This window comes from Episyrphus balteatus, chromosome 2 (genome assembly GCF_945859705.1).
Source record: "Episyrphus balteatus chromosome 2, idEpiBalt1.1, whole genome shotgun sequence".
Lineage (NCBI taxonomy): Eukaryota > Metazoa > Arthropoda > Insecta > Diptera > Syrphidae > Episyrphus > Episyrphus balteatus.
Window position 1 is genome coordinate 83,505,561 of NC_079135.1, and position 12,374 is coordinate 83,517,934.

General features: G+C 28.8%; 1 protein-coding gene across 4 annotated transcripts in view; it reads left to right on the forward strand.

Moving 5' to 3' along the window:
- The window catches only part of LOC129912604 (neurogenic protein mastermind), an 81,958-nt gene that overhangs the window by 51,614 nt on the left and 17,970 nt on the right, over positions 1 to 12,374 (forward strand). Inside the window, exon 1 of one of the 4 annotated variants that reach the window (XM_055990910.1) lies at positions 1,443 to 2,043. The exons of the other annotated variants lie outside the window; for them this stretch is intronic. Coding sequence (XP_055846885.1) covers positions 2,041 to 2,043 — 3 coding nt within the window. The 5' untranslated portion in view covers positions 1,443 to 2,040. Of the gene's footprint in view, positions 1 to 1,442; positions 2,044 to 12,374 lie in introns of those variants that run through there. 4 annotated transcript variants of the gene reach the window in all.

The following is a 12,374-nucleotide window of genomic DNA, read 5'->3' on the forward strand; positions in this document are numbered from 1 at the left end:
CCCAATGATAGCTTGTGTCATGGGCCTACGCTTTGCACATTCTCAGATTTTTAAAAAATCATCTTCCATGTTAAACCGCCACATCATACCTATTTTTTCAGAATCGGGCTTAATTTTTTTTTTACTTTTAAGTTCACCCGGTTTGAGAACGCGTGCACCTACAGGGATGGGAGTTGTACCCAAATGTAGGTTAGAGTCCTCGCTACCTTTTGGCATCAAAAAAATTTTTTTCATTTTTTTTCAAAATTCCGAGATATAGGCGTTGGAAGTTGGGGCGCTCACTTTCAGCTCAGCTCACTTTCAGCTCAGCTCCAATGAGCTTAGCTATGGTACCTAGCTCAAATTTGAGCTGAGCTGTGAGCTGAGCTGAAATGTGAGCTTTTTGCAACCCTGGCAACTTGCCACATGGAAATTACCACATGCAACTTGCCACACGCAACTTGCCACATGCAACTTGCCACACACAACTTGCCACATACAACTTGCCACATGCAACTTGCCACATACGACTTGCCACATGCAACTTGCCACATGAAACATGTAACTTGCAACGTGTTGTGTGTTTTATGTTTGCCGTACTACGGCGTACTGCATTTTTAAATACTAAAGTACTGCCTACTCTAAAGGTGAAACGACAGCCCTGCTACCCAGGGTGATCGCGTCATAATCCCTTTGACATTCTTGTCAAAAAGTAAATTTTCATACCCACCCTCCCATAAGAAGTATAACTTCAAAAATATAATCAATTGTTATATTCAAATTATGCTAAAATAACTTTCTCACTTATCGAGAGATCTTATCTACTGGTACATATATGACTTTATGCCCAAGTGTCCATGTCCATGTCATTCGCATATACTGGTATACTGTTTGCCACGCGAACTTAAACCAAAACTTCAACTGCAAGAGTTGGTACCAGTTTTAATATATTACCATACCATACCTCCACCTACCATCATCATTCTTGTGGTTCCGCACACAACAATAACAAAAAAAATATAACAACAATAACAATCATTATCCATGGCATTGGGCCAATCTGTATAGTATCTGGAGTCTTTGCGGCATAGAGTTGCAAAGTGCCAAAGCGGAATTGAAATCAAACATTCCCACTGCCTGCCATCATCATGGTTGATAGTGAAATAAAAAGCAAAAGTGGTAAAAGTCTTTCTTTACAGATACCTTCTTGGTGGAGGTATCGAAAAAATATAAAAATAAAACCTAACTGGTCTACCTTTCGTCTGGAAGGTCTTACTAAAAGATCCATTGTAAAATTGTTGTTAAACAGGTCTTCAGGTCTTTGAGCGATCTGTGCGGTGTTGTGGTGCGGTCTTGAACGTGGTCATGAAAGAGTATGATCGTTATGGCGAGTGCCTGCTGTTAAAAGCTGCTTACAACGCGGTCCAAAGTTGAGAGACCGTTTTTTTTTTTGGCGCAATTTGAATATGAAAAGATGATGACGGCGCCGCGGCGGCGTCTTGAACGTGTATAGCTTCATATCGACGATGATGATGGTTCGTTCGTCGTCGCGTCGGTCTTACGCACCTCAAGTGCCAAAAGTCCAAGTGGGGAGATATCTACTCTCAATGATACACAATATACCGATGGAGAAAATTTTTTGGAGTAGGGATCAGAGCAACTTGCTGCTATTGTGTACCTATAGACGATGCGCTACGGCTTCGGCAATGATGCATTATGTGAAATTCGTCATATGATCGGAACGACAAAACGGAGAATATAATACCACCCGGTGGCATCAACAAGCAGCATTTTTATTTTGAAAGTGACAAGCGACGCACGGTTCGAAAAATAGCTTGTTACACAGAATTTTCAATTCGTATCCGCTAATTTTTTTTGTTTTTAGTTTATTTGTCTTTCGATTTCGGTACAAACATAATACACAAAATTGAAATCGGTCTGAACAGAAAGCTCCAGTTTTGCGGATTAACATAATAAATATCCTTTGAAAATAGCGCGTTAAATATTTTAACAGACAATCAGTGCCAAATAACGGATAACTCACAGCAGCAGAAACAAATCATGGTAGGACAAAAATTCTCTCATCATCCTTTTTTATGCTGTTTTCATATTCCTTGTGATAAAGTGGTTTTAAAATCTCTATCTCTATCTCGCAACTGTGAAATTTTATCCTACTGTATTGCACAATTCTAACTATTTGCCACAAAATTGGATCCCCCAGTGCAAAACAAAGGGGTATATAGACCCTTAAAAATTGTGTGTCTATGTATATCCTGACTCTATAGTGTATAGTCTAGGACTGTGCTGAAGCGAGTTATCACAAATAATTTCAAAATTTTCGAAGGAAAAACCATTTGTATGTGTGTTAAGTGTTTTTGTTGTGTGCGGTAATGTTTTGTATGTGAGTTTAAACCATACTCCATTCTGCGAGCGAGGAACTTATAATAACTTCTATCCGTTCTCTATATATGGGAATTAGTTTTGATTTTGGTTTTCATGCAAATGGATTACGGTTTTTGTGTGCAAAATAGCGAGCGGCATTGGCTTGGATGTTATTCCAGCAGGTTTTAAGGATTCAATATTATATATGAATTCTGGGAAAACGACAAAAATATAATAGTGAAATAGTTTATGAACTCTTCTAAATATAAATTCAACTTTTGTTGATAGCTGTATGAAGGTTTTTTTGGTTGTGGGAATTTAAGTTTTTTCAATTTTTTTTTTTTGTGGATTGAGAGGGTTGTTTTTTGTTTTGTGAAGGAAGAACGGATTTGTTTGAAGTGGATGTTGCTTTCAGGTAAAATTTAGTTTTCCTGTTGTTGCTAATTGAGAATCCTTTTTGTGAGGGATTTAAAGGTTTTTTTTTTTAGTGAATAAGAGAGTGTTCAACTTTGGAAGTAGGTAGATATAGTTCAGATAAAGTTCATTGACTATTTTAGACAACATATTTCAGTATTTTTAAATAAATTCTTAAATCAGTTCAATTAACTTTTTCAGATAAAAAGAAAATGATACAAAAATATCAGTTAGCTTATATGAAAAATATTAACTTATTTGAAAAATTCCTGTGCACTGGTACGTTTGTACTAGATTTATCATGAAGGAAATGTTATTTCAAGATAGTTAAACATGACGAAAGGATATTATTTGGATTCTGTTTCCTGCTAATTTAATAATAATATTCTTTTATTGTGAATAGTTTCTTATTCTATTCTGTTGTTCTTCGAAATTTTTACAATATCAGAAGTATTTAGATTTTCAGTGTTAAAAAAAAACTATATTTTCAGAAATATTCAGAACTCCAGATCCATAGAATAACTAGTTTTTCATTTGTAAAACGTAATTGAATTTCTTCAAGAATCAACTCTGTATAGGTTAATTCTAGTTGATGAAGGTATTAAATATTTATCACTTCTGTAGAAATTTTTCATGATAGAAAAAAGCCATAGTATTTTGAAAAGTGAAGGTATTTTTTGTGGAAATTGTTTGTTGCAATTTTTTCCAGAAGATATTATAAATATAGAATGCTTTTGTATTGTTTTATTTAATAGACAAATATTTCTTAAGCTTTTTTTAATATGATAAAAAAGAGAGAATTATATGATATTGCAAATAAATTTTGTTTCATAAGAACTTTAAAATGAAAAAAAATTATGTACCATCAACTGCTCATAAATAGTAATAAATAAATAAAATTTAATTCTTTTTTTACTAAATTGTACGAAAATTTCACTTTCTTCAAAAATTTAGTTAATATTTTGGTATAATTTATCTTACGAAACGTGTGCCCACAAATTTTTCGAAAAAATTTATTTTGTTTTCAAAAAAATTTTAGTTTAAATTTTTAATAAAAGTAGGGTAAGGTGGTATAAGAGTGCGCATTTTAGACAAAATACCAAATAAAACAATAACAAAAAGAATTTAACTACTTTTTTTATATATAGTTTTTAGTTTATAATCAAAGCAACGAAAAACACTTAAAACTGGTAACAAAAATGTATTATTTCAAAAGTTATAAACAAAATACCACATTAGGAAATTTGCGCACTCTTATACATCCTATTGTGTAAGAGTGCGCGGCTTAGTTTGTAAGAGTGCGCAGCTGCTCACAGGTGTAAGTTCGCACAAAAGTCGCAAATAAAATTGCCTATCTTTAAATAAACAGAGTGTTTTTCAACCCATCACTCCTTGCATGAGGAACAATCAATTTAGTCTTCGATTAATGGTTCCGAGAAAATTTCAATATTTCCTAGTTACTCTCATTCGCTTGTTTTTTGTAAAACTTTTATTTGGTTTCTTTTTGGTTGGAATTGCTTTTTCTAGCTGCTGTTTGCTGGTATATGGACAAATGCCAGTTATTTTGAAGCCTTGGATAGCATTTACTGCTCTTATAACCCGCGCACTCTTATACATCATCATGGTGCGCACTCTTACACGCTCAGACATGTAATCGAAGAATATATATATATTTCACAATGCACTTTATGACCAGTCTTACGTGTTCCTCAAATGTTTCTTTTTGTCGACTTTTTAATGTCCCATACTTTGTTTATTGTTATTTTTTGTTGTTAAGCGGAAAATTTAATTTGTTTGGCAAGAAATATTGGAAAAAAAAGTGCTAAAAAACTTAAACTTAACTAGCACCTCTGTTTACAAACACATTTGCATGAAATTTTGACAGCAGATCAAACTTATTTAAATCTTTCCAAAATAAGTGCATTCAGTCTTATATTCTCTTTCAAACCGTAGAAAATGGCCTTGCGCACTCTTATCCACCGCGCACTCTTATACCATCCTACCCTACTGTCAGTTCAAAAATTTTCATAGAGCTTAACGTATTTGTAATTAGTAATTACTTATGTTTGAAAAAAAAAATCATGGAATTCAGAGGCCAGGTTCCAAAAAAAAAAGGGAAAAATTACTTGTTTTCAAGATATTGAGTTAAAAAAAATAAATTGCACGACTGGGGTCGCACGTACTTGCTCTTATGGTAAAAGTTACTCTAGTAACACTAGAACAAAATAAGGGAAAATTTAAAATTTGACATTTGCACGGAATTTCATAAGTGGTGCAAAAAAATAAAAATAATTAAATACCGCTTTAAATGATCTCTTACAAAAAACTAAGTGTGTCATTTTATTACTTGTATAAAAAGATATTTTTAGAAAAAAAATTTCGAAAATCGTTTGAGCCGTTTTTTTAAAAAATAAATTTTAATATATAAAATTTTTTTTACATTTTTCAAAAAAAAAATTGGTATGCCATTTTGAAGAAATAATTAATTTACACATAAAAACTAAATTTCAAAATTTTTCATTCAAATTGATTTTTCAAAAAAAAAAATTTTAAATATTTTTAAAAAATCCAAAAATGCGTTTTTTGAAATTTTTTTAATATTACCTACCTTTACTTCTGTATAAAAATTTTCATTTAAATCGGGTTAATGTTGTACGAGATATTCAGAAACGAAAAAAACCGTTCTATGACAGGTACCGTTTATAACGGTGCAAAAAATATTTTTTTTATTTCAAAAGTTGGCTCTTATGTTTAGTACTACACACAAAAATTTTAATCAAAATCGTAAGAGCCGGTTTTAGAAAAAAAGTTTTGGTCATAAAAAAAAAATTTCAATTTCCCCTCTAGGGAATCACCAAAAACTGCTAACTACCAAGTTTGAAGAAAATCACTTCACTCGTTTAGGCTGCAGCTCCAGATAGAGACAGACACACAGACAGACAGACAGAATTGCCGGACCCACTTTTTTGGCATTCTCCATCATCGTAATGTCATGTAAAATTGTTATCTCGAGTTCGATTTTTTTACGAATTCTAAACTTTCCCTATAGTAGGTACCTATATCGCAAGTAAAAATAGTAATGTATTTTTAACAATTACAAAAATTTGATGAGATTGACTAATTTTTCAAGTCAAGTTTCTGATATCTCAGTTGAACTGACACAAATCCAAAGTTTTTCCACTTAACTGTTGACAACAAACTTTCGAAAAATTGTTAGGGAATTTGAAGGTTTTGAATGAACAAAATAAGTTTTCAATAACTCAATTTTTCAAATTCCGTGTCTAATGCAACACTCTTTAAAATGCTTAATTTTCAGTGTTGAAATAAATTATTAATAAAAATTATCGTTTTTTAAAATAAAAAAAAATGAAATGAATGCTTTTGGGTTGTAAATCTCATAAGAAGAAATATTTGTTGGTGTATTTTTATTGCATATTTTATGTAGGTACATTCACGTATTACGAGAGTTTTATGACGAATTGAAAAATATCTCAATCAAGATGAGTCTTCGAAAATAATAAGAGTTAGGTATTGTACTTTTTTTTTCTTGTATCGTCTTACTGTATTTTATTAATACGTCAGTCAAAATTATGTTTTTCAAAATATTAACCCATTTTTTAAAGCCGATTTGTTCCTACTTCAACTGACATAAACACAGAAAATCGTTTTCGACAATAGTTTTACTTAATTATAATTATAACTCTATAGTTTTTTTTTTATGATGAATAGAATTTACTAGCCAACTCTTACGTTATATTTCAAATATTAACATATTTAAAATCGTTATCGTAATTCTTTTCTTCATTGTTTTCAAAAATATTTTATCAACAACAAGATCTGAACGTGTTGCTTGTTATGACACGAGTTTAACATTTTGTTTCCTATTTTTGTTAATCTACTAGTTCTTTTTGACATTTATTTTTGTTTTATTACCATTAAATTAGTTTATTCTTTATCTACAAATCCATTATTCTTTTTCCTGATTTAAAAACTCGTTAAACAATTTTTTTTTTTAATTTAAAATCACAATCCATTCAAAAATTTGATAAATCTTCTTTTTTCTTTGATGATCAAACGAAATAATTTTGTTTTTAATTTCCATTGTTATCTATTCTAGCTATTTTCTAAAACAAGACACAAAAAAAAAAAAAATATTTCATAAATAAAAAATCATTAGCATAAGTTTTCTGATAATAGTGTAAGCTAAGCACGTAAGTCGTATAATAAAATGACAAAGTTCATTATCTTTGCGATTTGAATAGAATCTTAAACATCATAAAGACTTAAACATACTTACTTCAAAGGTTTTGACCCCTCTCACTCTTTCTCTTTCTTATTATGTCATTCATACAAACTAGAGAAGAAAATTTTGTGTTTACCTTTGTGTGATGTAATGAAGATTAAGATATGAATAGAAATTTTGTCTTTAAAATAAGAGGATTAAGTAATAATAATGACCGAAGACCCAAAGAAGACGAATAACTTTGATTTTGGGCATTCATTATGTCAAAAGATTATAAGTTAAAACTTAACATCATATCACATAAAGTGATTCCAGTGAAATGCATTCTAATTGGATTGCAAGTTTATTTTTGTTAATTTCTTTCATGAAATTAAATTAAATTTCAACCCCTTTAAATCAGTAAAATTAAATTTTATTAAATTTGAAATTTATTATGAACCTTAAAAATTTCAAACTTGACCTTTATTTGGAGAAAAAAAAATTAAGCTTAAGGAACAAAAACACTTTTCCATTAAGCAATTAGCCGACACATTTAGGAGCATTATTTTCCCTTTTTTCATTTTTTTTTTTTTTTAGAATTTAAAAGACATTTTTCATTTCGTTTCATTTTTTGTTTAGTTCCTTTTCCTTTTTAACGCGCATTGTTAATTAGTCACTTGGTTTCTTTTACTCTTTCCTTCCGATTGCAATAATTTTCTTTCTTGGTTTTTATTTTTTTTTTTATTATTTTTTTGTTTCCTTTATTTTTAATTTTAAAACTGACACTTCAGTAGTTTTTGTTAACCCAAATGAAAAAAAAATACAATTTGAAAAGATGTAATTCTTTCAAAATGATTCTTATTTTTACACTCACTATTGCTATAAGCAACCCTTTATCATCTGTTTTAATGTTTTTTTTTTGTTGTTGTATAACATCAGTTCGTCAAAATTTCAACAAAGTATAGGAAGCTAGCTAACTTCTTGGAAAATAATTAACATGATAAATTGTTGGTTTCGCGTTGACTTAATCCAATTTTCTTCATCTAGTATATATGTATTTTTATACCCTTAACAACGAATGAGGTTAAAACCGGAAGGAAACGATTTAATTGAATTTAATTTTTCATCCCTTGCTATATCAGTCTAGAATAAAACTTTTGATGCATAGAAAATTAAAAGTACGAAAAATAAGAAATACCTTACCCGTACTCATGAAAAAAAAAAAACAAAAGAAAAAAACAACACCCACACAAGAAAAGTTTAAGAAATAAGTGAAAACTTGATGAATGAACGTGTTGAAAACATGTTGGAGGAAGTTGTTTCCTTTTTTTTATTTTTTTTTTATTTTTAACTTACATCTACTAATCCCCGTTTGATAAGGATTTACAAGGAATTACTTTAATGAATCTAAAAAAATGGAGAGGAAAGAAACGATGGAACTTTTGACTTCTTGTATCTATAATACTGACAATAATTATTATTATTCTTTCTCTTTTTCATGCCTAAGGATATTTTTGTTTTTTTTTTTTTTATTTGTATTTTTTGTTTTTTACATTTTTATTATGATTATACAAAATCATCTTTTATATAAAATTGAAACAAACAAAAAAAAAAAAAAAAACGAATAATATTACGAGGTGTTTTGACTTTTGAGTAGTGCCTTCGGTTTAATATTTGAAACGTGTTAAGAAATTTAAGCGGTGATTCGGGATTTACCATAATATTTATGTATTTTCGGTTGAAATGAACTGGAGACTCTCTATTCAATAAGGTTGTACTGACAATTTATAAAACCAAAGAAGATAAAACTTCTCCTAGTTTTGTTTTTTTTTATTTATTTCAGGAGTATATTTTCATAATAACAGAGTTAAAAGTTTTTGGCAGTTTAATAAAAGGGAAATTGACTTAATTAACTAAAATTAACGGTACTTACCATGTAACTAAAATGGAAAAGTTAATTTGTTCTCACATTCTGCTCAAACGATTTTGATAAATAAAAATACGTGCACTGTGGCCAATAAAGTCCTACTCCTGATAGAAAAAAAATATTTTTCAAACCTTTACTAACGGTACATGCCATATAACCGTTTTTTTTTTTTTTTTGTTTTCTGACTTTCCCATAAAATGTATAAAAAATGTCAAAACCTACAGTTTTCGATTTAAAAAAAAAAATTAATTTTTTTTGAAAATTCAATCCTTAAAAACGGGTTGATAACACTAGTTTACAAAAAAATAAAAAAATTTTAGACAACAAGTGCCGTTATACTTTTCGTATAGATTTGAGCCTAGAAAACTCGAAAATCTTATCTAAAAAAATATTTATGGAAAGGTTTTCGAGGTTTTTTCCAGCATACTTAGTATTCGGGCTATATCTTGAGTAATAAACAACTAATCTGAGCAGAAAAACCGGTTCCTGAAAGCTGATCAAATAAGCAACAAAAACTGGAATAACTTTTTTTGGGTCACTCCAAAAGTTTGAGTGCATTGTATCAAAACACTTCTTAAAAAAAGAGTTTCTTACTGACATAAAAAATGTAAATCTTGCGAATCCTCATAGTCTTATATTTTTTATGTGTACCTAATGATTTCCGAGTTCCTGAGGTCTAAGTACGTAAGAAAAAAATAGTGGGATTGAGTGTCCATTTTGGCGGTAAACCAGTGTAATAAAAAAAAAATTTAAGTGTCGAATAATGAGTTCTAAAAAAAACCATACCAACTTCATTTTTGAAATTTTGTATTAAAAAAAAAAACATTTTTTATAATAGAAATAACTAAATGGCATCCTCAATTTGATGATAAAAACCATTCAAAAGGGTGTTTTTTTTTTTTTGTTCTGTTTTAAATTATTTATTACATTTTTTACAAAATTAAATTTAAATTTTTGTTTGCTATAGAAACTGCTATATTTCTAAGCAAAAAAATTCACTAACTAGTTTTTTAACAGTGATTGTAAAACTTAAACTCGCAAAATTTAAAATTTTCAAAATTCACGATGAAGAATTTATTACAAATTTTTTTTACCGGTTTTTTACTCGCACTTAAAAAAGCATAAAAGATAAGTCTTTATTTTAATTTAAAGGAAATTCTTAAACAAAATATGACTTTTGTTTTTAATATTAAAAAAAATAACTCTTAAAATTAAGTATGCCATTTAATTTCTTGAACAAGAATGAATTGAAAAAACAAATTTTAAAACATTTTTCAATAAAAAAATGGATACCAATATCAAACCTGAACAACATTTGAAATACAAAGTGAAAAAAGTACACAAAAGTTTTCTAATTTTTAAAATAATTTTATTTTTTAACTGTAACAACATCAATTACGAATTATTTATAGTTGCAACTATTATTCGACACATAAAAATTAAATTAAACAAAAAAAAAAAAAATCATAGACTTGTTTTCAAAAACAATTATATTTCGAAAAAAATAAAAATAAATCTGTATCAAAAAATGTTCTTTTTTTTTAATTAAAAAAAAAAAATAATACGGCAACTCAAACGCTTTATTTGCAAAAAAAAAAAATTTAAAAAAAAAAAACAAAAGTTTTGAAGAATCAGTTTTCTACGAAAGAGGTTGAATGATTTTTGTATAAGTTTTTACGGTTGATTAACATTTTGTAAGTAATGGCATGTCGTTTTCTTAATAATCTTTGAAAAAAATTGTTTTCTGTTCTGAAATCCATCGTAGAAAATGAAAAAAAATCTGAAGCAATTAGGTACTATCTTCGATTTCATGCATGCTCATTACCTAAACTTTTAGTGAACACATCTATATAATTATGCTTTAGTTCCCTTTTAAGTTTAATTTCCATAATTTTTTTTGGTAAGAACAAATAAAAAACTCTCAAGAAAAAGTAAAAAAAAACCGAAAATATTTCAATATTAATTTTAAATACCAAAAGAAGAAGAGTATTTCACAGCCTCTGTAACTTAACCAGTTTATGTATATATAATTAAAATAAAATATATACACAAACCTATGTATATATAATTCCCCATAAATCCGGCCTTTCCTACAGGTATATACCTATACAACTTGAACTTCCATTAATTACTTTTCGAGTTGTATGCTCTCCTCACGTACGCTCCAATATTTTCACCCGAACGCTCAATTATGTAACATTCATCGTCCGTTCGGGCTTACAAAGCACTTAAATTACTCAACGATAAAAACCCAAAAGATTCCATCACGTTTTTTCTCAAAGTTGTCAAAAGCAAAAAAAAAAGAAAAAAAAATATATATAAATAAATAAGTAAAAACCGAAATGAATAAATAGCCAAAAAAACCCAAAAATTAATATATATATAATCCTATCCGCACTTAAGGCACATACAAAATCTCTCTCTAAATAAGAAAAAAAAAATTACAAATGAAAGGTGTAAATTAAGTGAAAACCAAAAATTAAATTAATTAAAAATCACTCAATGATTTATGATCGAAATGCGTCGGACTACTGCTTTTTTTTTTTTTTTCTTTTGTACTTCTGGTGTGTGACTTGTGTACCAATAAACAACTAAATTTTTTTTCTTATGGGAAATTTAAATGAATCGGAATCATTTAAAGGTAAAATAGTCGCTGTAACACCTAACACGCCAGAGCACAAGTTCAGATATTTCAAATTAGATAATAAAACGTTTCCGGTTCCGTTTATATTACGAGAGAGATAATCTATAGCTATAGGTTTATACAACAACATAACTGAAATCATCAGTGAATTATAGATAGATACTGGCATTCTCAAGAATTCCGAACAAGACCGTTAAACGTGAGGCTGGTCTGGGTGTTTGTTTTTTTTTTTTCTTGTATTTTCTTTTACCTCAAGTTAAAGAAGAAAGAGGCATCATCATGAACCTGTGTTCAAGTGTTACAACACACCAACATAAATTCATCATCAATTATTTTCAACTTTCGATTTTTGTATCTTTTGGTATCTTCTTCACTACTCCTCCGGTTCGGTGTCGTTTTGTTGGCATTTATGGTGTTTTTGTTTGTTTTTTTTTTTTTTATAACTCTATTTTTGAGTTAACATTGGACTTCCTTTTTGTTTGTAGAAAATTTACAAAATGAAAATACAATTCAGTTCGCTTAATTAGGCACACTTAAGCATATTTTACTGAGAGTAATTTCGGGGACGCAATTTTTGAAAGGTTTATTAGAATTAAATTATAATTAAAAATAAATTAATAATATAGTTAATAGGTAATATAATTACTATTTTTTTTTTAACTTGAACTTGTATTTTTTTTGATCAGATTTCTACCGAAAAATGCTTAAGCATGTAGAAAAAAAGTCGTAGTATAAGCTTCAGACATTTTAATAGGAAACGCGTATGAATTTAAAAATGTAAGGAAAATTACTATCTCTTTAAATCA